Source organism: Neomonachus schauinslandi, chromosome 4 (assembly GCF_002201575.2).
Source record: "Neomonachus schauinslandi chromosome 4, ASM220157v2, whole genome shotgun sequence".
Lineage (NCBI taxonomy): Eukaryota > Metazoa > Chordata > Mammalia > Carnivora > Phocidae > Neomonachus > Neomonachus schauinslandi.
The window spans coordinates 129,374,267-129,402,173 of NC_058406.1; the positions used below are offsets into that span (position 1 = coordinate 129,374,267).

The window sequence follows — 27,907 nt, forward strand, 5'->3', positions numbered from 1 at the left end:
GGCATGAGAAATGTGATGGAATCAGCCAGAGGTCAACAAATGACTACTGTGGTGACATGGGGGTTAGTCTATTAACATGAAATTCAAAACTGGGGAGTCATCTCAGGGAAGAATTCCTGGAATTAGAAATGAGGAGCTAAGAAGACAGATCCTACAGGAGCCATAAAATATAGAAGAACAATAACCCTAAAAAAGCTCAGTCTAGTACAATCGTAATGACCAACATGTATCATTATGTACAGCACATCGGTGACTACACCTGAGGAAGTCAGGTCCTGCTGAAGGCCCAGTGGAGGGATCAGAGAAGTTTCACAGAGGTTTAATGGTATGTGAGCTGACCATTCAAAAATGTGTAAGAACAAAAGGACCCACAGGCGGGGAGACACTACAACATAGGCGAAGGAGAGAGATGTGAAAAAAACACGAAACATTCTAAGAAATGCAAACAGTCCAACATGATTAAGGCCAGAAAGGGAATGAATATGAAATGAGTATGAATTAATGGGCACAAAAGAGAGTCAGGATAGGGGCGCCTGGGTGGCTCAGTTGGTTAAGCGACTGCCTTCGGCTCAGGTCATGATCCTGGAGTCCTGGGATCGAGTCCCGCATCGGGCTCCCTGCTCGGCAGGGAGTCTGCTTCTCCCTCTGACCCTCCTCCCTCTCATGCTCTCTGTCTCTCATTCTCTCTCTCTCAAATAAATAAAAAAAATCTTTAAAAAAAAAAAAAAAAAAAAAGAGAGTCAGGATAAATGACTTAACTTAGGCCACAACTTTTTTCTCTACACAAATGATATTATGAACAAATTAAACTGTTGCCCAGACATCCTTCATAAAAGTCTCTAATAGGGAACAAAATTAACAGATTTAACAGATTTCAGTTTCACCTTATTCCCCTTACTTTGAAGGAGGTACCAGAAAACAATTAAATAATCCAACAGCCATTGCTTTATACAGATTAACCAACTCTTAGAGAATTAATTGCTTCAACATACTTCCAAATCCAAGATTAAAAATGTACCATGGAAATTTGTGTACAACTGAGACTTTTTGAAACGTATGAATAAAGCTCAAACATAAATGCATTAATTATAGACTTCTTTGTAATATATATATATGTAAACATGTATGAGGCTATATATAAATATAAATTGCTTTTCCACTTAAGAAAACAATATTAAGAATGAATGCATAAATAACAACAACACTGGTTGCTATTTATAAACTTTTATAAATGATGAAACGTATAATTCCGTATCACACCAGAAAAGATGTCTCACTAGGTAACTGTTGTTATATTTACTCTGTGTCCATTTTTACTTTAGCAGTTATAATTTAATGGAAAGAACACTGCACCTGGGAGCCAAAGAACACATATTCAAGTGATGGCATGGGCACTTATGAGCTATTACTAAGCAAGTCACTTAACTTTTCTGTACGTAAGTTAATTTACAAAACAGAAATCAAAATCCACATCTCCTGATTTGTTAAGGTTTTTGTGAAGTACTGTATCTGAAAGAACTTTGTAAACCATAATGAGCTATAAAATTGTTTAGTTACAGACTTCTAAATATTATTAATATAGAACTAAAAGCCTTCAGGTCATCTGCTGCCCCTCCCCCCACCCCACAATGAAGCACAATTAAAACCTGAGATGATCAATCTGATAGACTTTGATAAGCATGTCTCACCACCTCTCTTCATAACCTTACCTTCGAATGAGCAGGCCCTCTTTCTTTCAGAAGTTTATACTGGGGTTGGACTCTATTGAAACGGGCTAACTCATTTACCAGACACATTGGAGTTTTCTCTTTGGGGTTTGCCATTTTATCTTGGAGAGAAGCTGTAAATAAAAAGGCTTTAAAGTTTTTGTGAAGAATGACTTTACAAAATGGAAGAAAAGCTAGTTTTGACTTTTTTAGATTGAAGTCAGATTGTAAATTTGGATTAAATTATTTTCATGAATTTTATATAAAAAACTCAAATTATCTAGTCTTCCATTACATGCAACAGAAATATGTATCACATTTTAAACAATAAATTAAGGTAACTTTTTCCGTGAGTACCTAAATTACTCTCTATACATTTTTTGAAAACAGCATGCTTAAAGGTTTTTAAATAATATGATTATAATAATTTTTAGTTTATCTTTTAACTTTCTTTTCCTCTCAAAAAAGTTTAGCATAAACACATAATTCTCCTGATTCTTATTACTATAAAACTACATTCTACCTTTTTTATTATTTGATCTTACTTTTTTTTCCTTCTAATTTTGAGGCAGCATATTAATTGAAAGAGCTCTAGACTTGGGAATCAAGCCTGAGCTTAAGTACTAGCTCGTCCAACTACTACTTTTTAGTAATTTCCTTTTCTTTTTGTTAACAAAATTTTAAAGAAAGTAGAAAGGATAATTTAACAAATGTCCGTGTTCTTACCACTTAGAACTGAAATTAATACTTTCCATGTTTAAGTCTCATTAAAAAAAAAAAAAAACAGTATTATATTCCAGTTAAGTTCCCTTTATCCTTTCCAGAAACCACTACTATATGAATTTAGAATATATCCCTCTGGAATATTTTAAAATACATTTATAGGCATGTATGTATAACCATGAAAATATGGCCTTGAGATATATATAGTTTTGTAGTCACATTAATAGTAAAATAACATATACTTTTCACAACTTACTTTCTTCACTCTTCATTGTTTTTGACATTATAACTTATATAGATCCACTGCGTTACTTTTAACTGCTGTATAATTTCCATCACAATACCACATTAGTTTTCTAATCCACTCCCCTACTGATAGACCTTTAAGTTGTTTCTTTACCCTTATGAGTAAAAAACATGCTGCCAAATGGCACTCAGAATGACTGTACCAAATTACCTTCTGCTGACAGTATGAGAATTACCACTTCCCTTCAAACCTGAAAACATCAGTATGGTCAGGTATTTTAATTTTTGATAACCTGAGGTTTGACAAATTGTATCCCCTCTATTAGTTTTTGTTTTCCCCACTATTATTTTAATTTGCATTCCCATTTTCCTAGTGAGTCTAATCATCTTCTCATGTTATTGATCATTTGGGTTTCCTCTTTGGGAACTGCTCCTGTCTTTTTTTCTATTGATTATTTTATGTATTATATTTATCAATCTTTTCTTTTATAGTCTGTGCTTGCTATGTCTTGTTTAAGAAATCCTTCCCTAACCTGCAAGGTCTTAATGATTTTTACTTAATTTAACTAAGGCTTCTATGCTTTATCCTTAAGATAAGGGTATAATAAATCTATCCTACTTAACTCACAGGTTGTTTTGAGGTTAAGATTTTTTAATGTATGGTATTCTAAATTCTACGACAATTATTAGTAGCTTCAAAATATTTTCCTAATACTGTATTATTTTATCCTGTATTATTCATTCATCTCATTTATAGATACATTAACTGCTTTTTAGTTTTCTTTCATCTCCTATTAATCAATACCAAGAAACATTTTAAAACTTAAGCATAAAACACACAAGTGGTTTACTTTCTGCTCAATTAAACTAATCACAATGTGTGGAAAATACATTAAATGAATGGAAATAGCTGGTTTTAGAAACTTTACCTATTAACTTTCTAAGGCAAGTTTAATGAACAAAACAGTATTCTCTTAACTTTTTCATACTCTTTTCAGGATCAATAATTTAATACAATAATTTGATCACAATCATTACGATTAAGAAATTATTTGATTAAAAAACTACATAAATACCTAGTAAGGCACAAGTAAAAGAAAAGAGAACCTAAGCAACCAACTGAAGGACCAATACAGTTGACAGTCAATTCAACAATTAAACCACTCTAAGTGGCATGTAAAACAAACAAATAAAAAAAAAACTAGTAATTATTACTTTTTGGAACAGCACAAAAAAGACAAGAGTAAGTCAAAAGAGGTTTGAGGAAACCTGCATCTTACTTATTCCACTCTAAGTTTTATAAATTGTACCAGAAAGTCAGTCATCATATAAAATACAAAGTGACCTGGGCTATACTCAGTTTGGGTCCTTGCATACCATGGCATTAAATAACTCAAGCACAACAGATAACACAGATACCCATATCTGTATCAAGAAGCAAAGAAAAATGACAATTTGTTAAAAATGAGAAAATATATTAAAGCCTGGTAAAAATCAGTCAATTTTTCATAACACTTAAATAGCATTTATACTACTGTATAATTTTCATAACTCAGCAATGCTATAAATTCATCTGCTACAATGCAAAAAATATTAGGAGCATATCAAGCACAATGTTATAGGGGAAATTTTTAATAGCATGGGTTTTTAATATATTAAAATGTGATTAAAATTGTAAGTTTATATATGTTGGCTAACTGAATTTAAATTTTTTAAAAATGATGTTTATAGCTCTCTATACTTGTTTGGTAAGAAAACCTGATCTAAATCCTTTAATGCAAAGTCCCAACTAATAACATGGTGTTAAACTTGTATTCCACTAACTTTGACTTTTTGCTGCATAAAAATAACATGAATCCTATAAAGCATTTTAATGTGTAGCTGACGTTTTGTTGTGAAAGGTGTGCAAATACACACAGGATCTCATATAAATAAAGCTTTATAACTAATATTTAAAGGTTTAAATTCGGTAAATTTAAAAATAATTAGTCCTAGTTGTAATTTATTTTACAAAATGATTAAAACTTTATTTTAAATAGCTGTGCCTCTATTTAATCAGGAATTTTATTAGTATTAACTACTTGACAGAGCAATAATTAAGAATTAAAACAAAATTTTGGGGATGCCTGGTGGCTCAGTCAGGTGAGCAACCAACTCTTGATTTTGGCTCAGGTCATGATCTCTGGATCATGGGATCAAGCCCCATGTGGGGATCTGAGCTCGATGGGGAGCCTATTGAGATTCTCTCTCTCCCTCTGCCCTCCCCCAATCGCGCAGGTGCGATCTCGCTACTCTCTCTAAAATAAATAAACAATAAATCTTTTTAAAAAAATTAAACCAAAATTTTAATAAAGCATCTATGAAACTGTAAAACAACTGATTTATAAAAATTGAGATCTACAAGCTTAACTTATATATAACTTCTTAGAAAAGTCAATAGTGCAAAAAGTGAAAAATGCATACACTGTTGCATAGGTATACATTTTCAAGAGACCTAAGAATGTTTTCACGGAAGATATTTTGAAATAGGCTTCAAGTCAGTTTGGTGGCTGGGATAGAAGCTTACTTAAAAGTAAATAAAATCAATGATAATGGATTTCACAATCTAAGACTTTGTCATTTTGAGAGAGCAACTGCCATATGATGGTTAGGAGCCTGTTTTGGATATCTCTGGCACTCACTGATACCTATTTGAGTTTGAGAAAGTATTTAAAGGTCACTTTCCTAGACAGTAAAACAAGAATAATAGTTGTTTTTATATTACTGGGTAACTGTATGGGTTGAACGAGATGATGCAAAAACTGTTAACAATGACAAGAATCCATTATTATTCTGATTATAAACAATTTGTTAAAACATACTACCATCAAATTATGAAAACAGTGATACAGTTTTATAAACTTTTTTTCATAGCCCTGCAATCAAAAATATTCTGAGTTAAAATGTTCTGTTAGGATAAGCTGATTTTATTCACACAAATAGACTTTTTTAATATTCTGTCAAAAAACATGTATGTTATTTTTTTCCACTGACTTAAGACATCATAAGTTTGTTTCCACTGAAAAATTCCCAGCTGTAATATAAAAGACATTTAAGATTTCTCATATTTGTGTTAGGGAATATTCTATCTTTGTTGATATGAAATTTGTTTACATGTAACTCACCATAACTTTGATAGGTAACACTGGTAAATAGATACTTATAACAACAGTATCAGCACACTCAACAAAAAATAGATACACTCTAGTCTTTTTGAGACAGACCCTACTTTCATATTTTTATAAAATATCCTGACTCTCTGGGACTTAAATCTTCAAACTATACCAAAATAATGGAGCTGAGAGTTTTCAATCAATAGGCAAAATCCCTGTCCCAAGAGAGCTCACAGAATGGTATAAGAAACAGACACATAAAATAAACAAATACAATACTACAATACCAATGCTACAATAAGGCTGTTACAGGGAGTTCTTAGGTGAAAGAGGTACTGAAAGGCAGGTTTCAAGAGGTGGTGATTAGATTAGTTAAGTAAACAAGGAATTCACCAAGCTAGCAAGGGTAGAAAAGAGAAAGACAATCCAAGCTTCTCCACAGCACACATGCAGAAGAAAGCACATAAAACACATCACATTCCAGCAAATTCAAGTAAATCATTAACAAAAAACAGAATGCATAGAAGGAAACAGCAGAAAAAACTGACCAGAATCCACCAAAACACCAAAAGTTCCCTAAGCCAGAACTTACAGTAGCAACATTTTTAAAGTAGTTAAATTGCAGCCAGAGCTGTTGCTAATACATAGTCTACCTCACCTGCCAAGGCAAGTCTCTCCACAGAAGAATCCGTTTTCATCCCCGGTCCCAGAAATGACTTGGACACAGTTTCTATGTCTCTTTGCTGGCTTCCCTTCCCCTATGCCCTGCTACTGGAAGTGACTCATCCTAATTCCCAAGTAAATAAAAAGGAAAAAAAAAAAAAAGTCAAAAGAGCAAAGGAATTTGCCTTCCACACGCTCTTGCCTTCTAGGAGAAATAGGACTACCTCTCCATATCTCTAACTAAAACAAACCATATAACTTCAAATTAGACTATAACCTAAGGTTGTCCAAGCAAAATCACTACCCAAGGATCAAATTGTTCTGTTATAATTGCCTATCAATTAAGGAAAAATTTAAGTTCCTACCTCATATAAACAAAAATAAATTCCATAGTATTAAAATGTAAAATATAAAAATATGACAAAAGCACAAGAAAATTTGGCTAAATATCTGTCACAATCCTGTAAGACAAACGACTTTTCTAAGTAAGAAGGGAACCCTAAAAGTCATAATGGGATAAACTGACAGATTTAATAACATAAAAACGGGGGGTGGGGGGATGGGTTAGCCCAGTGATGGGTATTAAAGAGGGCACATATTGAATGGAGCACTGGGTGTTATACTCAAACAATGAATCATGGAACACCACATCAAAAACTAATGATGTAGGGGCGCCTGGGTGGCTCAGTCGTTAAGCGTCTGCCTTCGGCTCAGGTCATGATCCCAGGGTCCTGGGATCGAGCCCCGCATCGGGCTCCCTGCTCCACGGGAGGCCTGCTTCTCCCTCTCCCTCTCCCGCTGCTTGTGTTCCCTCTCTCGCTGTGTCTCTCTCTGTCAAATAAATAAATAAAATCTTAAAAAAAAAAAAAACTAATGATGTAATGTATGGTGATTAACATAACATAATAAAAAAAAAATGTATAACTCCCATACCAGCAAGACATACCATAACTGATGCTTAAAAAGTCTACAAACTGGAGAAATACTTGCAACATGTAAGGAAAAACTGTTTACATCCATAAAACACAAAGATGATAAAAATAAATTTTTTTTTAATTTCATTATGTTAATCACCATACATTACATCATTCGTTTTTGATGTAGCGTTCCATGATTCACTGTTTGCGTGTAACACCCAGTGCTCCATTCAGTACGTGCCCTCTTTAATACCCATCACCAGGCTAACCCATCCCCCCACCCCCTCCCCTCAAAATAAATTTTTTAAATCCAAAAAAAAAAGGGCAAATGTACTCACAATCGACTCCCAATTTGAGTAAACACATCTGCTCAAAAAACTAATGTCTAAAGAAATAAAAATTTGAATTCCAGTGAAATGTAATTTACCACACTAAACTGATAAAGATGGTAAAAATGATCATGTTAAGTATTGGCAAGGATGTAGGAAAATGGGTGCAAACTCTACCGATGCAAACAGAACTTGGACAAACTTTCTGGTGAGCAAACTGGCAATACTGGTTAAAGTTTCAATTGCAGGGGACCTGGGTGGTGCAGTCAATTAAACCTCCGACTCTTGGTTTCGGCTCAGGTAGTGATCTCAGGGTTGTGAGATCGAGTCCCATGATGGGTTCTGTGCTCAGTGAGGAATCTGCTTGACTTTCCCTCTCCCCCTCTCCCCTGCACACATGTAAAATAAATAAGTAAATCTAAAAAAAAAGTTTCAATTGCCTCTATCTTTAAAACAGCAATTCTACATCTAGGTATTCATACTACAGGAAGACTCACATAAAATATACACAGTGACAATGTGCATAGCAAGACTGTAACTGAAGAACTATAAGGAAGCTATATGTATCTATCAATAATTAATGAGTTAAACTACAATGGGATGAGCAACCTTGAAAAGATGAGGTACAGAGCTTATGCACTGACATGGAAAATGTTACAAAGTGTTAAATGAAAAACAGCTAGGAGAGCTTACTGTCTGATCTCATTTTAATTTTTTTTTTTTTTTAAATCAAACAGGCGCCTATGCATTAAAGAAGAAATGCAACTGGCAGGGAACAGAGAGAATCCTCACTTTTTTTTTTTCTTTGATTTTATTTATTTGTCAGAGAGAGAGAGAGAGAGAGAATGAGTGTACGCACTAGCAGGAGGAGCTGCAGGCAGAGGGAGAAGCGGGCTCCCCGTTGAGCAGGAGGCCCGATGCGGGACACCATCCCAGGACCCCGGGATCATGACCTGAGCTGAAGGCAGATGCTTAATGACTGAGCCATCCAGGTGTCCGGAGAATCCTCACTTTCTACTTTGTAGTACCACATTGTTTCACCTTTTCACAATGAATGTGTATAAATATAACCTTTATATTTAAAGAAATTACAAAGCCATACCAAAAGTAGGGAACAGTTTACAGTGTAAAAGTTTCAGACTCTGCTATTGTCCTTTCTAGTCTTTACGGGGCTACCAAGTTTCTGAAAAACAAGAAGATGCTCAAGGACCTGATTCACAGCAGGCTGTAAGTGCCATGTCTACAATCCCTGACTTTTACAAATGAAGCCACCTTGGGATTTAAACACTGCTAAAATATGGTGTAGCCTTACCAACATTTGATATGGTCGGTCTTCTTAACTTTAGCCATTCTAACAGCTATGTAATGGTTATCTCACTGTGATTTTAATTTGCATTTCCCTATTGACTACACATGTTGAATTTTTTTACACACTACCTGTATTTATCCTGTAATGAAGCATCCATCTGAATATTTTACCCATTTTATAATTGGGTTATTTTTCTTATTGTTTTATTTGAAAAGTTCTTTATATATTCTAAATATAAGTCATTAGAGTCAGGTATACGTTTCGCAAAGATTTTCTCCCAGAATGTGGTATCTCTTTTCATTTTCTTACTAGTGTCTTTTGAAGAGCAGACTTTAATTTTAATAACATCTAGTTTATCAATTTGTCCATTTATACATTGTGCTCCTGGTGTTGTATCTAAGAAATCATTACCTAGTTAAGGTTTCAAAGATTTTCCCCTATGTTTTCTTTTGGAAGCTTTATAGTTTTAGGTTGCACATTTAGGTCTCTGGGCCATTTTGAATTAATTTTTGCACATAGTGCAAAATATGGATTCAATTCCATTTTTTGTAGATCAATGTGCAGTGCTCAAGCCCTATTTGTGAAAAATGCTATTATTTTTTCCACTGTATTGTTTTTTATGGCTTTGTCAAAATCAGTTATCGATATGTAAGTGGGTTTTTATTTCTGGCCTAGCTCTTATGTTTCATTGATCTATTTGCCTATTTTTCTGCCAATGCTGCTTTTACTGTAGCTTTATAGTATTTCTTGAAATTAGGTAGTGTTGGCCCCACAACACTGTTCTTTTTCACACCTGTTTTGGCTATTCTAAGTTCTTGCATTTACATATGAATTTTATTTTAGGCAAAAATGCCTGCAAGGATTAGGGAAGAATTCCCTTGAATCCTCAGACTAACTGGGTAAAAATCACCATTTTAACGAAGTTGAGTTTTCCAACTCATGTACAGGTTATACAGTTAATTCTCAATATTGAAATAAAAACATCTCAATGATAATTGTGTTTTATAATGTCCCCATAAACAGTGAATTATCAAATATTAAACCATTGCTACTAGGGGAAAGACAGGTTCCTACAGACCTCTAGTCGTAACATTTTTCTCAATCAATATATAACCTTGTTTTTCGTGTGTTTCTGCTTATAGATCCCCTACTTAGTATATATTGTTGATTCATTAACACTGAACTCAGAGCTGACAACACTCTAACTCCTGCCTGAACAGAGCTTATCTAAATAGATGTACTTTCTCCATAAGGCACATCACAACTTTCTTGTGCTTAGGAATACTACCCAGCACTTCAGCATCATGCTTAGGAGACATTTTAAACAGCTAAATCACCAACAAAAAATACCAAAATGCTAAAAATGTGGCACTACACAGAGCAAGAAAAGGACACTTGCTTAATGCATGAGGGCTAAAACAAGACAATAGAATGTTCATCCTCAGTTTGGACTGTGCACATCAGGCAACTCAAATTTTGTGCCACTTTGCAAAGCACTGCAAATACTGATTTGGGGAATTACAAATAAATTTTAGCAAAAAATTCAATTCAAAATACAGAATCTGTATCAATTGTATCTCTCAATGTATTTAGGGATCCTTCAACAGTATTTTGTAGTTTTCAATTTTCTTTAACATATTTTGTCAGATTTATCATATTTCATATTTTTATATTTATTAAATGGTAATTTTTATTTAAATTTCTGATTGCTCCTTGCTACTTTACAGAAACCCACCTGATTTTTGTATATTAATCTTATATACTTCAACCTTAGTAAACTCATTCAATTAGTGGTAATAGAATTCTGTGAAATTTTCGACGTAGACAATCAGGCCATCTGTGAATAAGGACAGTTTTATTCCTTCCTTTCCCGTGTGAATAACATTTATTTATTTTTTTCTTCCCTGATTGCACTAGCTAGAACCTCCAGGACAATGTTGAGTAAGACTGGTGAAAGTAAACATCTCTATCTTGTTCCTGATTGTACAAAGAAAGTATTCAATCTTCGCCAGTAAGTACAATGTCAGTAAATGAGGTTTGTCATGAATGTCCATTAACAGATTGAGGAACCTCACTTCTATTCCTAGTTTGCTCAAGGGTTTTTTTTTTTTTTTTTAAATCAGGAATGTTTATTGGATTACTCAAATGATTTTTCTGCATCTACTGAGATGATCATGATTTTTACTTTTTAGTTTGTAAATATGATTAATTATACTGTTTTTTTTAAAGATTTAATTTATTTGTCAGAGAGAGAGAGAGCACAAGCAGGGGGAGCGGCAGGCAGAGCAGGCAGAGGGAGAAGCTGGCTCCCTGCTCAGCCTGATGCTGGGATCATGACCTGAGCCGAAGGCCAATGCTTAACCGACTGAGCCACCCAGGCATCCCAATTTTTTTTTGATTGTTAAACCAACCTTGCATTCCTGGGATAAACACCAAGTGGTCATGATATATTAACCTTGTAATACACTGTCGAATTTGATTTGCTGAAATTTGGTTTAGGTTTTTGCATCTATGCTCACAAGTAGGTAGTATTCTGAAGTTTACTTATAATGTCTTTGCCTGGTCTGGTTTCCCAGCAATGCTAGCATCATAGGCTTTGGAAAATATTCCATCCACTTCAAATATTTTTAAAAAGTTGATGTAGAATTGATATTATTTCTTCCCATAGTGTTTTATATAATTCGCCAGTGAAACTATCTAGACCTGGAGTTTTCTTTGTAAGCAGATTTTTAACTACAATTTCAATTTATTTAATAGATAGAGGGCTATTCAGATTATTATTTTCTTCTGCTTCCTTTGGGATTAATTTACTCTTCTTTTTCTACTCTGAAATCATCTGAATGAAAATGAAGTCATTTATTTTAGATCTTTCTTCTTTTCTAATATAGACATTTAGAGCTATAGATTTCCCTCTAAGTACTGTTTTAGCAGCATCTTGAATATGTTGTTTCTGTTCCCATTCAATTTAAAATATTTCCCAATTTCCCATTTGATTTCTTCTTCTAACGATGGATTACTTATAAGCATGCTATTTAATTTCCAAATATTTGGGAATTTTTCCAAGGATCTTTCTATTAATGATTTCTAATTTAATTCCACTGTGGTCTGAGATTCTTCTTTATGAATTGAATCCTTCTGAATTTATGGAGACTTCTTTTATGGCTCTATCTTGGTAAACACAGTCAGTCTTGGTAAATGTTCTGTGTAAACTTCTAAACAAATGTGTCTTCTGCTCTTCTTGAGTACAGTATTTTGTAAATCTAGTTAGGTCAAGTCGGTTGACAATAGTATCCAACTCAACTGTATCTTTGGTAATTTTCTGTCCACTTATTATATCAATTATTGAGAGGCATTACTGAAATCTGACTATAATTATGAATTTCTCCTTGCATTTCTATTAATTTTGTTCTGTATGTTTTGAAGTTCAGTTATTAAGTGCATAAACATAAAACCTCTTATGTCCTCTTAATTAACTGACCCCATTACTGTTATGAAATGACCTTCTTTGTCCCAGATAATACTGAAATCTCCTTTGTCTGAAACTAATAAACTCATTCCAAGTTTCTTTCTTTTTTTTTTTTTTTAAGATTTTATTTTATTTATTTATTCATGAGAGACAGAGAGAGAGAGAGAGGCAGAGGGAGAAGCAGGCTCCCAAGGAGCAGGGAGCCCAATGTGGGACTCGATCCCAGGACGCTGGGATCATGACCTGAGCCGAAGGCAGACGCTTAACCATCTGAGCCACCCAGGCGCCCTCCAAGTTTCTTTCTAATAGGTTACCATGTTATATCATTTTCCACGTTTTACTTTTAACCTATTTGTGTATACAGTTAACAGTGCTTCTTGTAGGCAAGTAATACGGCTGGATCTTGCTTTTGATTCAATCTTGGCCTTTAAGTTGGGGTGTTTAGAATATTATATTTGTTTATATTTAATGTGGTTATTCATTAGAACATTTCATCTTACTCATTAGAACATATCATCTTGCTATTTGTATTTGTCCCAGCTGACCTTCTTTCCCTTTTCATGTTGTCATGACTTCTGTTGGATTGTTTTGTATGATTAAATTCTATCTACTTTTCTTCGCTTATTATTTATGACTCTGTTTTCCTATTTTAGTGAGTTTACAATACATATCTTTAATTTATCACAGTCTACCTTTAAGAGATATCACACCACCTAGTGTAGAGCATAAGAGTCTTATAATATGCTTCCTTTTCTCCCTTGGCCTTTAAGCTACTGTTATCATGCATTTTACTTTTATGGATGTGATAAACCATACAGGATCTTGTTAATATTTTGACTTTAAAAAACTACATTTTAAAGAGATTAAATAAGAAACAAATTCTATATATTTACCCTAGTTACCATTTCTTGCATTTTTTGTTTTGTTTTTTTTTTTAATTCAACTGGCATCATTTTCCTGCTGTCTGAAGGACTTTAAAATTTTCCTGAAGTGTGGGGGGTGGGGGGAGAAGCATTGAATTTCTTAAGCTTTTCTGAAGCAGCATCTTGAATATGATGAATTTTTTCACATTGGTTTCTGAAACATATTTTTGCCAGATATAGAATTCTAGGGAGATTATTTTTTCATCTTTCAGTACCTTAAAGATGCTATTCCACTGTTTTCTTGCTTATATTATTTCTGACAAGAAATCTAATGTCATCTTTATCTTTGCTCCTATGCATACAACTTGATCTTGTCTTTTTTTTTTTTCTGACTGCTTTTAAGATTTTCTCTTTATTACTTGTATTTGGTAATTTGATTGTGATGAGCCTTGGTGTAGTTTCCTTTATATTGCTTATACTTGGTAGCTCATTCAATTTTTTAGAGTTTCATCTTAAAACTTATTTGGAAAGTTTTGGTTTATGGTTTCATCTTAATGAAACATATTTGGCAAGTTTTTGGCCACTATTTCTGGAAATATATCTTTATGTAAACGGCCTCCTTTAGGAACTCTACTTATATATTTGATTGTTTGAAGGTATCCTACAACAAATTAATGTTTTCTCCCTCTTTCTTCTCTGTGTGTTTCTATTGGATGGTTTCTATTGCTATGCCTTCAAGTTCATTAATCTTTTTCCTGCAATGTCCTATCTGCCATTTATCTCATCTAGTGTATTCTTCATCTCAGATGTAGTTTTCATCTTTAAAACTTCTACATGGATCTCTTTGCATCTTACATGTTTCTCACTTTCTGAACATATGGAATATAATTACAACAAATACTTTTAACATCCTCTGCTAATTCTATCATCTGTGTCAATTCTGTGTCCCTATGGTTATTTTCATGATGGGTTGTTTTTTGGGTCCTGTGCATATATGGGAATCTTTAACTGAATGACATGCACTATGAATTTCAACTTGTTGTATGCTGGTATTTCCCACTCCTACAAATCTTCCTGAACTTTGTCCTGGGATGCAGTTAAGTGACTTGGAAATATTTTGTTCCCTTGCTTTTATAATTTGTGACTCAGTTCCACAGCAACATCTCCTCAACCAGGGGAATGTGCCAAACTCCACAACTCAGTTCTCACTGCCTGTGCCATAACCTGCTGAGTCTCTCAATGCAGCAGAGGCAATTGCAGGGCTCACTTCACTTGTTTCTCACCACTCAGGGATCACTGACCATCACTGCCTCACATGCAGTGTCTTCAGAACTACTGTTTGGTGTACTTTGTTTGTGGAGCAGGGGATTGTTTCATGATGAGTATAAATATAGGCCCTATTACTACATATGAGCCAGATGCAGACCATCCTTGTACTTTTAGTCTATTTTTACCTTTATACTCCAAATAAGTTTCCTGACATCATATACTTGAGTATTACTTTTTTAGCCAATCTGAGTATCTTTACTTTTTAACTATGTTATTTATATCATTTATATTTAATTTAATTATCAAAAAAGTAAGATTTAAATTTACTATTTTACTATTTTTGTCCCATCTCTTGTTTATTCCATTCTTCATCTTTGCCTACCTTCTTGTGGACCGATTAGTTTTTAATATTCAATTTCATCTCCCCCATGGGCTTATAAGTTATTTTTCTTTATTTTTTATTAGCAAGTGCTCTAAAGTATACAAAGCCTACACTCAAATACTATACCACTTTGTGTACAGTACAGGCACCTAACAATACTATACTGACTTTCCCCTGTACCATTCTTTATGATACTGACATCAGTCAATCTATTTCCATGTATGCTATAAGCCACCAACTCACTGTTATCTTTGCTTTAAATAATCAACTATCTTTTGAAAAGTTTAAAAAGGAAGAAAATATCTTTTATATTTACCCCATATTTTACCATTTCTTGCAGTCTTCATTCCTCTTCACAGATCCAAATTTCCACCTGTTAATATTTTCCTTTTGCCTAAGTAACTTCCTTTAGAATTTCTTGCAGTGCAAGTCTGCTGAAAATAAATTCTCTGACTTTGCTTCTCAAGAGTTGTTTCCAGGGGCACCTGGGTGGCTCAGTCAGTTACGCATCTGCCTTCAGCTCAGGTCATGATCCCAGGGTTCTGGGATCAAGTCCTGCACTGGGCTCCTTGCTCAGCAGGGAGCCTGCTTCTCCTTCTGCCTGCCACTCCCCCTCCCTCTCTCTCTCAAATGAATGGAGAAAGTCTTTAAAAAAAAAAAATGTTGTTTCCAGGGATGCCTGGGTGGCTCAGTCAGTTAAGCATCTGCCTCCGGCTCATGTCATGATCCCAGGGTCCTGGGATTGAGTCCTGCATCGGGCTCCTTGCTCAGCAGGGAGCCTGCTTCTCCCACTGCCTGCCGCTCCCCCTGCTTGTGTGCACACTCTTTTCTCTCTCTCTCTCTCACAAATAAAATCTTTAAAAAAAAAGTTGTTTCCATTGCAAATCATATACCTGGATAAGGGACTGATATCCAGAATATATAAAGAACTCTTACATCTCAACAACATCAAAAAAATAAATCCCAATTAAAAAATGAGCAAGGAACTTTGAATAGACATTTCTTCAATGATGATACACAAACAGCCAACAGGCATATGAAAAGATACTAAATATCACTAATCATCAGAAAAATGCAAATCAAAACTACAATGAAATACCACTTCACACCCATTAGAATGACCATTAACCAAAAAAGAAAAGAAAAGGGTGGAAGGAAGGAGAAGAAAAAAGAAGTATTGGTAAGGATGTGGTTCCATATAAATTTCAGAATTATTTGGTCTAGCTTTGTCAAAAGGCCATTTGAATTTTGATAGGGATTGCACTGAATCAGCAGATTGCTTTGGGTGATACGGATATTTTAATATCAATTCTTCCAATCCATGAGTATGGTATTTATTTACATTTGTGTCCTCTTCAATTTCTTTCATGATGTCTTAGTTTTCATTGTATAGGTCTTAAACCTCCTTGGTTAAATTTATTCCTAGGTACTTTATTCTTTTTGATACAATTATAAATGAGATTGTTTTCTTAATTATTCTTGCTAATAACTCATTATAAAAACTCCATTTTGTATTCCATTAATTTACTGAATTCATTTATTAGTTGTAACAGGTTTTGGTGAAGTCTTTTAGGTTTTCTATAGCATCATGTCATCTTTAAGTGGTGACAGTTTTACTTCTTCCTTTCCAATCTGGATGCCTTTTATTTCTTTTTCCTACCAATTGCTGTGGCTAGGATCTCCAACACTATATTGAATAAAAGTGGTAAGAGTGGGCATCCTTGTCTTGTTCCTGATCTTAGAGGGAAAGCTTTCAGCTGCTTACCACTGAGTATGATGTGAACTGTGGGTTTACTACACATGGCCTTTGTTATGTTGAGGTACACTCCCTCTGTACCCACTTCATTTAGAGTTTTTATCAAAAATGTATGTTGAGGGGCACCTAGGTGGCTCAGTCATTAAGCGTCTGCCTTTGGCTCATGTCATGATCCCAGGGTCCTGAGATCGAGCCCCACATCGGGCTCCCTGCTTCGTGGAGAGCCTGCTTCTTCCTCTCCCACTCCCCCTGCTTGTGTTCCCTCTCTCGCTGTGTCTCTCTCTGTCAAATAAATAAAATAAATCTTAAAAAAAAAAAAAAAAAAAGAAATCTTACCTTTAAAAAAATGTATGTTGAAATTTGTCACATGCTTTTTCTGCATCTATAAAGATGATCATACAATTCTTTCCTTCATTTTGTTAATGTGGTGTATCATGTTGGTTGATTTGTGGATGTTGAACCATCCTTGCATCCCTCAAATAAATCCCACCTGATCATGGTTTATTATCCTTTTAATGTATTATTGAATTCAGTTTGCTAATATTTTGTTAAGAATTTTTGCATCAATATTCATTAATGATACTGGCCTGTAATTTTTAAGAAATTTTTATGTGGTGTCCTTGTCTGGTTTGCTATCAGGGTAATGCCAGCCTCATAAAATGAGTTTGGAGGTACTACCTCCTCAATTTTTTGGAAGAGTTTGAGAAAGATAGGTATTAAATCTTTTTGAATGTTTGGTAGAAATCACCAGTGAAACCATCTGGTCTTAGACTTTTGCTTGTTGGGATGTTTCTGATTACTGATCAATCTCCTTAATAGTAATTGGTTCATTCAGATTTTCTATTTCCTCATGATTCAGTACTAGAAGATTGTATGTTCCTAGGAATTTATCCATTTCCTCTAGGTTGTACAATTTGTTAGCATATATTTCTTGGAGGTCTCTTATGATCCTCTGTACTGTGCTGTCAGTTGTAATTTCTCTTTCAATTTATGATTTTGATTATTAGAACCTTCTCTTTTTTCTCGGCTAGTCTAACTAAAAGTCTGTCAACTTTATCTTTTCAAAGAACCAGCTCTTAGCTTTATTAATTTTTTCTATTGTTTCTCAGTCTCTAGTTCAATTATTTCTGCTCTGATCTCTATTATTTCTTTTCTTCTACTAACTTTGTCATTTATTCTTTTTTTTTTTCCCTAGCTCCTTCAGGTATAAAGTTAGACTGCTGGAGATTTTTCTTGTTTCTTGACGTAGTCCTGTACTACTATAATATTCTCTCTTAGAATTGCTCTTGCTATATCCCAAAGATTTTGGTATATCAGAGTTCTATTTTCATTTGTCTCTCTGTATTTATTTCTTTGTTATCTTCAGTGACAAAAATGTTGAGTAGCATGTCATTTAACCTCCCCATTTTAGTGGTTTTTCAAGTCTTCTTCTTGTAATTGATTTCTAGTTTCATACCATTGTGATCAGAAGAAAATGCTCAAAAGAGTTTCAATCTTTTTTAATTTATTGAGGCTTAATTGGTGGCCTAACATGTGATCGAGCCTAGAGAATATACAATGTTCACTTGAGAATAATGTGTATTGTTGCTTTTTTTAATACTGTTTTTTAAATGTTTTATTTATTTATTCATGAGAGTCAGAGAGAGAAAGAGAAAGAGAGAGAGAGGCAGAGGCAGAGGGAGAAGCAGGCTTCCCGCCTAGCAGGGAGCCCAATGCGGGACTCAATCCCAGGACCCTGGGATCATGACCTAAACAGACGCTTAACCATCTGAGCCACCCAGGCACCCGTGTATTGTTGCTTCTGAATGGAATGTTCTGAATATATTAAGTCCATCTGGTGTCATTTAAGCTGATGTTTCCTTATTAATTTCCTGTTTGGATGATCTATTTGTTGATGTAAGTGAGGTGTTCAAGTCCCCTACTATTACTGTATTGCTATCAATTCCTCCCTTTCGGTCTGTTAATATTTGTTTTATATGTCTTGATGTTCCTATGTTGGATGCATACATATTTATTAATGTCATGTCTTATTGGATTGACTCCTTTATCATTATGTAATGCCCTTCCTTGTCTATTATTACAATTTTTATTTTAAAGTCTATTTTATTTGCTGTGAGTATAGCTATAGTATTTTCTTTTCTTTTTTTAATAAGCTCTACACCCAACACGGGGCTTCAACTCATGACCCTGAGATCAAGAGTGTCATGCTCCACCAACTGAGCCAGCCAGGCACCCCTCCAGCTTTCTTTTCATTCCTGTTTGCATGGAATAGTTTTCTCCATCCCTTCATTTTTAGTCTGTGTACGTCCTTACTTCTGAAGTGAGATTCTTGTCAGCAGCATATAGATAGGTATTGCTTTTTTTTTAATCCATTCAGCCACTGTGTCTTTTGATTGGAGAGTTTAGTCTATTTACAGTACTGTAATTATTTATAAGTCCGTACTTATTTCCATTTTGTTCATTGTTTTCTGGCTGTTTTCATAGTTCCTCTGTTCCTTTCTTCTTTCTCTTCCCTTGTGGTTTGATGGCTTTCTTTAGTGTTATGTCCAGATTCCTTTCTCATTTTCTTTTGTGTATTTGTTGTAAATTTTTGCTTTGTGGTTACCATGAGATTCATATAGAACTTACTATGCACAGAATGGGCTGCTTTGAGTTGATAGCAATTAAATTTGAACATATTCCAAACATATTTTCTTCACCCCTGCCCATGTTTTATATTTTTGATGTCACATTGACATCATTTTATGCAGCCCTTAACTATCACAGTTTTAGTCAACTTCATTATTTTTCTCTTTTCTTAAGCTTCATATTTGCTTTATAAGTGATTGATCCTCTACTTTTTTATTTTTTTTATTTTGGGGGGGCAGGGAGGAGCAGACAGAGAGGGAGAGAGAGAATCTCAAGCAGGCTCTACACTCAGTGCAGAGCCTGATGTGGGGCTCAATCTCACAACCCTGAGATCATGACCTGAGCTGAAATCAAGAGCTGGACGCTTAAATGACTGGGCCATGCAGGCACCTCTGATCCACTATTTTTAATATATATTTACCTTTTCCAGTGAGATTTTTACTTTCATACATTTTGTTATTAACACCATTTCTTTTCAGTTTAGATAAGTCCCTTTAAACATTTCTTATAAGGCTGGTTTAATGGTGATGAATTCCTTTAGCTTTTGATTATCTGAAAAATTCTTAATCTCTCCTTCAATTCTGAATGATAGCCTTGTCAAGTAGAGAATTCTTGGTTGGAAGTTTTTTTTCCATTCAGCACTTTGAATATGTCATGCCACTTGCTTCTGTCTTGCAAAGTTTCTTCTGAAAACTTTGCTGATAGCCTTATGAGACTTCCCTTTTATGTAGTAAGTTGTTTCTCTCTTCCTATGTTTAAGGTTCTCTCTTTAACTTTTACCATTTTAATTATAATGTATCTTGGTGTGTATCTCTTTGGATTCATCCTATTTGGAATTCTCTGAGTTTCCTGGACCTGTACATCTATTTCGTTCTCCAGATTAGGAAAGTTTTCAGCCATTATTTCTTCAGATAAGTTTTCTGTCCCTTTCTCTCTCTTTTTTTTAAGATTTTATTTATTCATTTGAGACACAGAGATAGAGAGAGAGAGAGCATGAGCAGGGAGAGAGGCAGAGGGAGAAGCAGGCTCCCCACCGAGCCAGGAGCCCGATGTGGGGCTCGATTCCAGGACCCTGGGATCATGACCTGAGCCGAAGGCAGATGCTTAACCATCTGAGCCACCCAGGCACCCCTCTCTTTTTCTTTCTAGGACCCATATAAAGTGAATGTTATCCCACTTGATGTTGTCCCAAGGATCCCTTAAGTTATCTTCATTTTTTAAAATTCTTCTTTTCACTACTGTGTCTACATGAGTTCCATTGCTTTGTCATCAGCTGATCATCAGCTCAGTGATCCAATATTCAGTTCATCCAGTCTGCCTTTAAACCTGTCTAGTGTAGTTTTCAATTATTTCACTCTTCAGCTCCATAACTTCTGTTTGATCTTTCTTATATTTTCTCTTTATGAAGGATCACACCGTGTTCATCTATTCTTCTCCCAAGTTCAGTTTATGGCCATTAACTTTGAATTCTTTATCAGGCTGATATGCTTATCTCCATTTCATTCATGTCATTTTCTGATGTTTTATCTTGTTCTTTCATTTGGAACATATTCTCTGTCTCCTCATTTTGCCTGGCTCTTGTTTGTTTCTATGGATCAGGCAAATCAACTACCTCTCCTAGTCTTGAAGGAGCAGCCTTGTGTAGGAGATGTCACATGCACCTCAAAAGCAAAATCCTCTCTGACCACCAGAGCTAGATCCCCTATGTGGACTGTATGCACTGTCTACTGTGGTGGCACCATGTCTGCAGCATAGGGTGAGTGAAGCTGACACCTGGCTCAGCTGCAGCATGTGGCTGTGTGGAGCTTCCACCTGGCTGCAACATGTGATAATACTGTGGGAGTGGGCAGGGTTCTCAGCTGGATGTGCCCACTGGCTCTAGCAATTTGAGAGATAATTACAAAATGGTTCCCACCAGCACCAACATTAGCAGGATAGGATGAGGTCACAAATATGGCACCCACCAATGTCTCCATCTCCAGAGAAAGTCCCAACAGTTTCCTGCCTGACTGACAGATGCCTTAAAATTACTTAGTGGGTCTTCTTCACAAAGGCACTTTTCAAATTGGTATTTTTGTGCTGGTCCTGGGGTTGAGTATATGTGCGAACCCTTTAAGAGTGGGTTCTCCATTCCCTAGTTTTATGGTTTCTCTGGGTATAATCCCAGGTGGTTGTAAAAGCCTGTGGCTTGTTTCTCTTATACAGGACCTAAGGATTGGGATGCCTGTTGCGAAGCACTAACCTCCTGCTCCTCAGGAAAGTTTTGTATTTCTGAGTTCCCTCCTGATTGTGTATCACACCTGGGATGGGTGTTTTTACAAGATGATGTCTCTCTGCCTCTTCTCCCCATCTCAGTGCTGTCTTTTTTGTCCTTTGTTGTATAGAGGTTCTGTTCATCCGGTCTTGTGGTCTTTTTCAGAGGAAATTATTTCATATGTAGTTGTTTATTTGTTATGGGAGGAGCAAGCTCAGGATCTTCCTACATCACCATCTTGAACTCAACTTTTTTTTTTTGAGGTGAAATTGACATAACATCAAATTAAACATTTTTAAATGAACAAATCAGTGGCATTTAGTACATTCACAGTGTTGTGCAACTAACACCTCTATCTAGTTCCAAAACATTTTTATCACCCCAAAAAGAAACTCTGTACCCATTACACAGCTGCTCCCTATTTCCCTTACCCCTAGGCCCTGGCAAACACCAATCTGAGTTCTGTTTATATAGGTTTACTTATTATAGATATTTCATATAAATGGAATCATACAATATGTGACCTTTGTGTCTGACTTATTTCACTTAGCAAAATGTTTCCAAGGTTCACCACACTATAGCATGTATCAGTACTTCAGTTTTGTTTTGTTTATCTATATATAGCTGAATAATAGTCAGTGGTATTTGTATACCAAAATTTGTTTATCCGTTCATCCATCTACAGGCATTTGGGCTGCTTCCATCATTTGGCTATTGTAAATAGTATTGCTATGAACAAGTGTGTACATATATCTGAGTACCTGTTTTCAGTTCTTTTGGGTATACACCTAGGAGTGGAATAACTGGGTCATATGCTAATTCTATCTTTAATTTTTTAAAGAACTGCCACACTGTTTTCCACAGAAGGTTAACCATTTTACATTCCCACCAGCAATGTACAAGGATTTGTTTCTCTACATCCTTACCAACACTTGTTACTGTTTTTGTTTTTTATTCTAGCCATTCTAGGGGGCATGAAGTGGTATGTCATTGTGGTTTTCATGTGCATTTCCCTTATCATTAACAAGGTTGAGTATTTCTTCATATGCATATTAGCCAGGGTGCCTGGGTGGCTCAGTCAGTTGGGCATCTGCCTTCGGCTCAGGTCATTATCTCAGTGTCCTGGGACCAAGCCCCACATCAGGCTCCCTGCTCAGCAGGGAGTCTGCTTCTCCCTCTCCCTCTACTGCTCTCCCTGCTCATACTCTCTCTTTCTAATAAATTTTTAAAAATCTAAAAGATAAAAAAATTTTAAATTTAAAAATTTTTAAAAATATGCACATTGGCCATTTGTATGTCTTCTTTAGAGAATTGTCAATTCAAGTCCTTTGCCCATTTCTTAGCTGGGTTGTTTGTAGTTTTGTTGCTGAGTTGTCAGGGTTTCAGTTCTTATATTAAGGTCACTGATCCATTTAGAGTTAATATTTTAACGTGGTGTGAGTAGGGATCCAAGTTTATTCTTTTGCATGTGGATATCTATTTGTCCCAAAACTATTTGTTAAAGAATTATTCTTTCTTGCATTGAGTGGTCATGACCCTCTTGTCAAAGATCATTTGGAGATAGATAAATAGATATATGTTATATATAATACAATTTTTATACATTAGTTAATTTCTCTCAATTCTATTCCATTGGTTTATATGTCTATCCTTACAACAGTACCACACTGTTTTGACTACCGTAGCTTTATAATATATTTTGAAATGGGGAAGTATGAGTTCTCCAACTCTATTCGTTTTCAAGAACAGAGTTTTGGCTATTTGGGCCCACTACAATTTCATATGAATTAAAGAATCTGATTTTCCAGTTCTGCAAAAAGGTCACCAGAATTCTGATAAAGATTGCATTTAATCTGTACCTTGTTTTGCATAGCATTGCCACCTCAACAGTATTAAGTCTTCCAATCTATAAACACAGAATGTCTTTCCATTTATTTAGGTCTTTAATTTCTCTCAACAATGTTTTATAGTTTTCAGTGTACAAATCTTTCAACCCCTTATGCTTTTGGACAATATTAAATGGCACAGTTTTCTTAGTTTCCTTTTGGATTGTTCACCACTGGTATACAGAAACACAATTTTATTTTGTGTGTTGATCTTATACCGACAATTTTTCTGAACTTGTGTATTAGCTCCAATGTGTTTTTGTGGATTCTTTGGGGTATTCTATATATGGGATCATGTTGTCTACAATAGAAATAACTATTTCTTCCTTCCTAATATGGATTTTCTCTTTCTTGCCTAACTTCTCTGGCTATGACTCCTACCACAATGTTGAATAGCAGTATGAAAATAGGCATACTTGGGGCGCCTGGGTGGCTTAGTTGGTTAAGCATCTGCCTTCAGCTCCGGTCATGATCCCAGAGTTCCAGAATTGAGGCCCACGTTGGACTCCCTGTTCGCTGCTCAGTGAGGAGTCTACTTCTCCCTCTCCCTCTGCTCCTCCCCCACTTGTGCTCTGTCTCTCTTGCTCACTCTCTCAAATAAATATCTTTAAAAAAAAAAAAAAGAGGCACCCTTGTCTTGTTCCTGATCATAAGGAAAAGTTTTCAGTCTTTCACTACTGGATGCTAGCTATGGGTTTTCCATAAATCCCTTTATCATATTGAAGAATTTCCTTTCTCTTCCTAGTTCTAGAGTGTTTTTATTGTAATAGAAAATATAACAGGTGTTATACTTTGTCAAAAGTCTTCCATATTAACTGGTGATGTTTGTTTGTTTCCCGTCATCCTATTAATGCAGTGTGTATTACACTGATTGATCTTCCTATGTTGAACTGCTCTGGCATTCCCACCTGGACAAATTCCACTTGGTCATGGTATATAACCATTTAAATATACTGTTGGATTCAGCGTCTTAGTGTCTTGTTGAGGATTTTTGCATCTATACTCATAAGGAATATGGATCTGTAGTTTTTGTATTGTTTCTCATGGTGTCTGGCTTTGGTATCAGAGTAATGTTGGTCTCATTGAGTTAGGAAGTATTCCCTGTCCTCCTATTTTGGGGAAGAGTCTGAGAGGAATTTGTGTTAATTCTTCTTTAAATGTTTGGTAGAATTCACCGGTAATGCCACCTAGTCCTGGACTTTTGTTTTGGAGGGATTTTTTATTATTATTATTAATTCAATCTGTTTGCTTGTCACAGGTCAGTTTGTATTTTCTATTGCTTCTTGAGTCAGTTTTGGTAATCTGTGTTTCTAGGAATTTGTCCATTTCATGTAGGTTATCCAATCTGTTGATATACAGTTGTTCATAGTATTCTCTTATAACCTTTTTTATTTCTTTAAGGTCAGCAGCAATATCTCCACTTTCATTTCTAATTTTAGTTATAGGCATCTTTGCCTTTTCCCTTTGTCAGTCTAGATAAAGGTCTGTCAATTTTGTTGATCTTCTCAAAGAACCAACTTTTGGTTTTACTGATTCTCTATATTGTTTCCTATACTCTGTTTCACTTATCTCCACTTTAATCTTTATTATTTCCTTTCTTTGGCTCGCTTTGGGTTTAATTTGCTCTCTTTTTCTAGTTTCCATAAGGTGAAAAATTAGATTTGAGTTCTTTCGAGTTCTTCTTTTTAAATATAAGTATTTACTGCTATAAATTTCCCTCTGAGCACTGCTTTTGCTGTATCTCATTATGTTATGCTGTGTTTTCATTTTCATTTGTCTGTTATTTTCTAATTTTCCCTGTGATTTCTTCTTTGACCTCCTGGTTATTTATGAGTATGTTGTTTAATTTCTACATATTTGTGAGTTTTCCATTATTCTTATTGACTTCCAGCTTCATTCCACTGTGACTGAAGATACTTTTATGATTTCAATTATTTAAAATGTTTTGAGATTTTGTGGTCTAACATATGGACTATCCCTTGTAGAATGTCTCATGTGCACTTGAAAAAACGTGTATTCTGCTCTTACTGGGTGTTTTGTGTATGTCTATTAAGTCTAACTGGCTTATAATGCTGTTCAAGTTCTCTACTTCCTTACTGATCTCTCTAGTTGTTATAACCCTTATTCAAGGTGAAACAAGCATTGTAATTTTTGAATGAATGATTAAAACCATAAATTTTATTGCTGGATTCTGAATTGCATTGCATTCCTCTAATGCTGGACTTTATTCTGGTACACAGTTAAGTTACTTGGGATCACTTGAAGCCTTCCGAAGACTCTTCCCAATGCCACATGTATTACACGGTCTTTAGACTCTGGATAATCTAGACAAAAACTATCAACACCTTGTATGAATTCTGGAAATTGTTTTCTTATTGCTTTCCAGTAGTTCTTTCCCTGACTTTGAGTAGGTCTTGTCATGCATCTACAGATCAGAACTCAGCCAAAACCTCAAGGAACACCCTCTGCAGATCTCTAAAATGTTTTCATGCTTGAGGGCACTTTTTTACTTACCTATATACTCAGGCCTCTTCCCCCAAGTCTCTTCTCTCTGGCACTCTGACCTGCAATTCTAACCATCTTGGCCTTCCCAAACACCTATCTTTGTTTCTTAATCTCAACAAAAGTGAGCTCTGTTTTGGTTCCTCCTCCTTGCACTGCAGCCTATAAACAACCTCTAGGCTCTACTCTAAACTGGTGTTAATAGAAGGGCTTACCTCATTTGTTTCCATTCTCTCAGGGATCAGTCCGATGCCACCTGCCATCCAACGTCTAAAAATCATTGTTTACGTATTTATATGTTCTCAAGTTGTTTAAGAAGGAAGGGTATATTACTGCTGCATAACAAATTACCCCCAACTTAGCATCTTAAAAAACAAGCATTTATATTTCCACACAGTTTCTGAGGTTCAGCAATCAAAAATCAGCTTAGCTGGGTGGTTCTGGCTCAGGATATCTCATGAGGTTGCAGTCAAGATGTTGATGGGCCAGTGGTTTACAGCTGGAAACCTGACAAGGGCTGGAAGATCTGCTTCCAAGAAGGCTCAGTCACACACTGTTGGCTAGAGGCCTCAGTTCCTTGTTAGCTATTGGCAGGAGGCCTCAATTTCTCACCACATGGGCCTCTCCATAGAGCTATTCACAACATGGCAGCTAACTACTCTGAATGAGCAAGGGGTGAGCGGGGAGAGGTGAGGGCAGCACAAAGGGAGAGAGAAGAGGCAAAAGCCACAAGGTCTTTTATAACCTATCCTTGGAAGTGATCCATCACTTCCACCACATTCTACTGGCCACACAAACAATGTGTGAAAGGATTATACAATGGCATAAATATCCGGAAGCAGGGATCATTAGGGCCATCTTGGAAGCTGGCCACACAGAGGAAAAATCCTGTTATGCCAACACAGCAGAAAGCCAAAGTCCTTCCTACATATTTTAACCTCCTTATGTTATTTTGTTTAATCCTCAAACTATAGACTGCATCCTACAGCTTCGAGAGAGATTGGCAGACTGTAGATTCTACTCCACAGCCAGACTTGGAGATGAAATAACTAAGAGTAAGTAGCAGCAGCTTTTAAGAGAAAAGAATAGAGTTCTTGGGGCCTATGGCAAGATAGAGGAGAGCACTTACTGCAGACCTGGACTTGAAAAATGTCCAAGTGCTTTTCATTCCCCCAAACAACTACTCGACTCTAATGACCAACCTAAATGTCTGCCCTCCTTTCTCGTCAATCTCCAGAACCAGACAGCAATAGCAACAGCAATATTAATAGCAGCAGCAACAGTACCAGGGCCAATGCTAAGCATTTTGCCTTTGTTATTAGTTCAATTACTCCTCACAACAAACCTGTGAGATAGGTATCATTATCCCTTAAACTCTAGGCCTTAGTTTCTTGATAATCCTACCCTAGCTTTACACTTTACAGTGTATCTTCGTACACCTTTATTCTTCCTACATAACACCTTGTTGCCTCTTGCCCTATAGTGTTCTCCTACTCTTGGGGCACTGAAATACTGTTTTGTCCTGCCTCTCCTCCATTCCACTTGAGTCAGGCCTTAAAAAGATTTCTCTTAGCTCCCATGTTCCCAACAAAAACTCTTTCAAAGAAACCACCAGACTACAGAGACTTCCACTAATTCCCTCCTGCTGGGCTCTCCCAATACTACAGCTGCCTAATATAGACTTCCCCTTACACCCTGTAGAACACATGCCCTGTCAGTCTCTTTCATCAACTAATCCCAAAAACTTTGCCTTATTTCAGCCACTCATTTAAAAATATTATTTCAGGGGCGCCTGGGTGGCTCAGTCGTTAAGCGTCTGCCTTCAGCTCAGGTCATGATCCCAGGGTCCTGGGATC

General features: G+C 35.7%; 1 protein-coding gene across 2 annotated transcripts in view; it reads right to left on the reverse strand.

Annotated features, from left to right (window-relative positions):
* Positions 1 to 27,907, reverse strand: part of STAU2 (staufen double-stranded RNA binding protein 2) — a 321,925-nt gene that overhangs the window by 283,110 nt on the left and 10,908 nt on the right. Inside the window, exon 1 of one of the 2 annotated variants that reach the window (XM_021688639.2) lies at positions 1,710 to 1,823. The exons of the other annotated variant lie outside the window; for it this stretch is intronic. Within the exon in view, the coding sequence (XP_021544314.1) occupies positions 1,710 to 1,823 (114 nt within the window). Of the gene's footprint in view, positions 1 to 1,709; positions 1,824 to 27,907 lie in introns of those variants that run through there. 2 annotated transcript variants of the gene reach the window in all.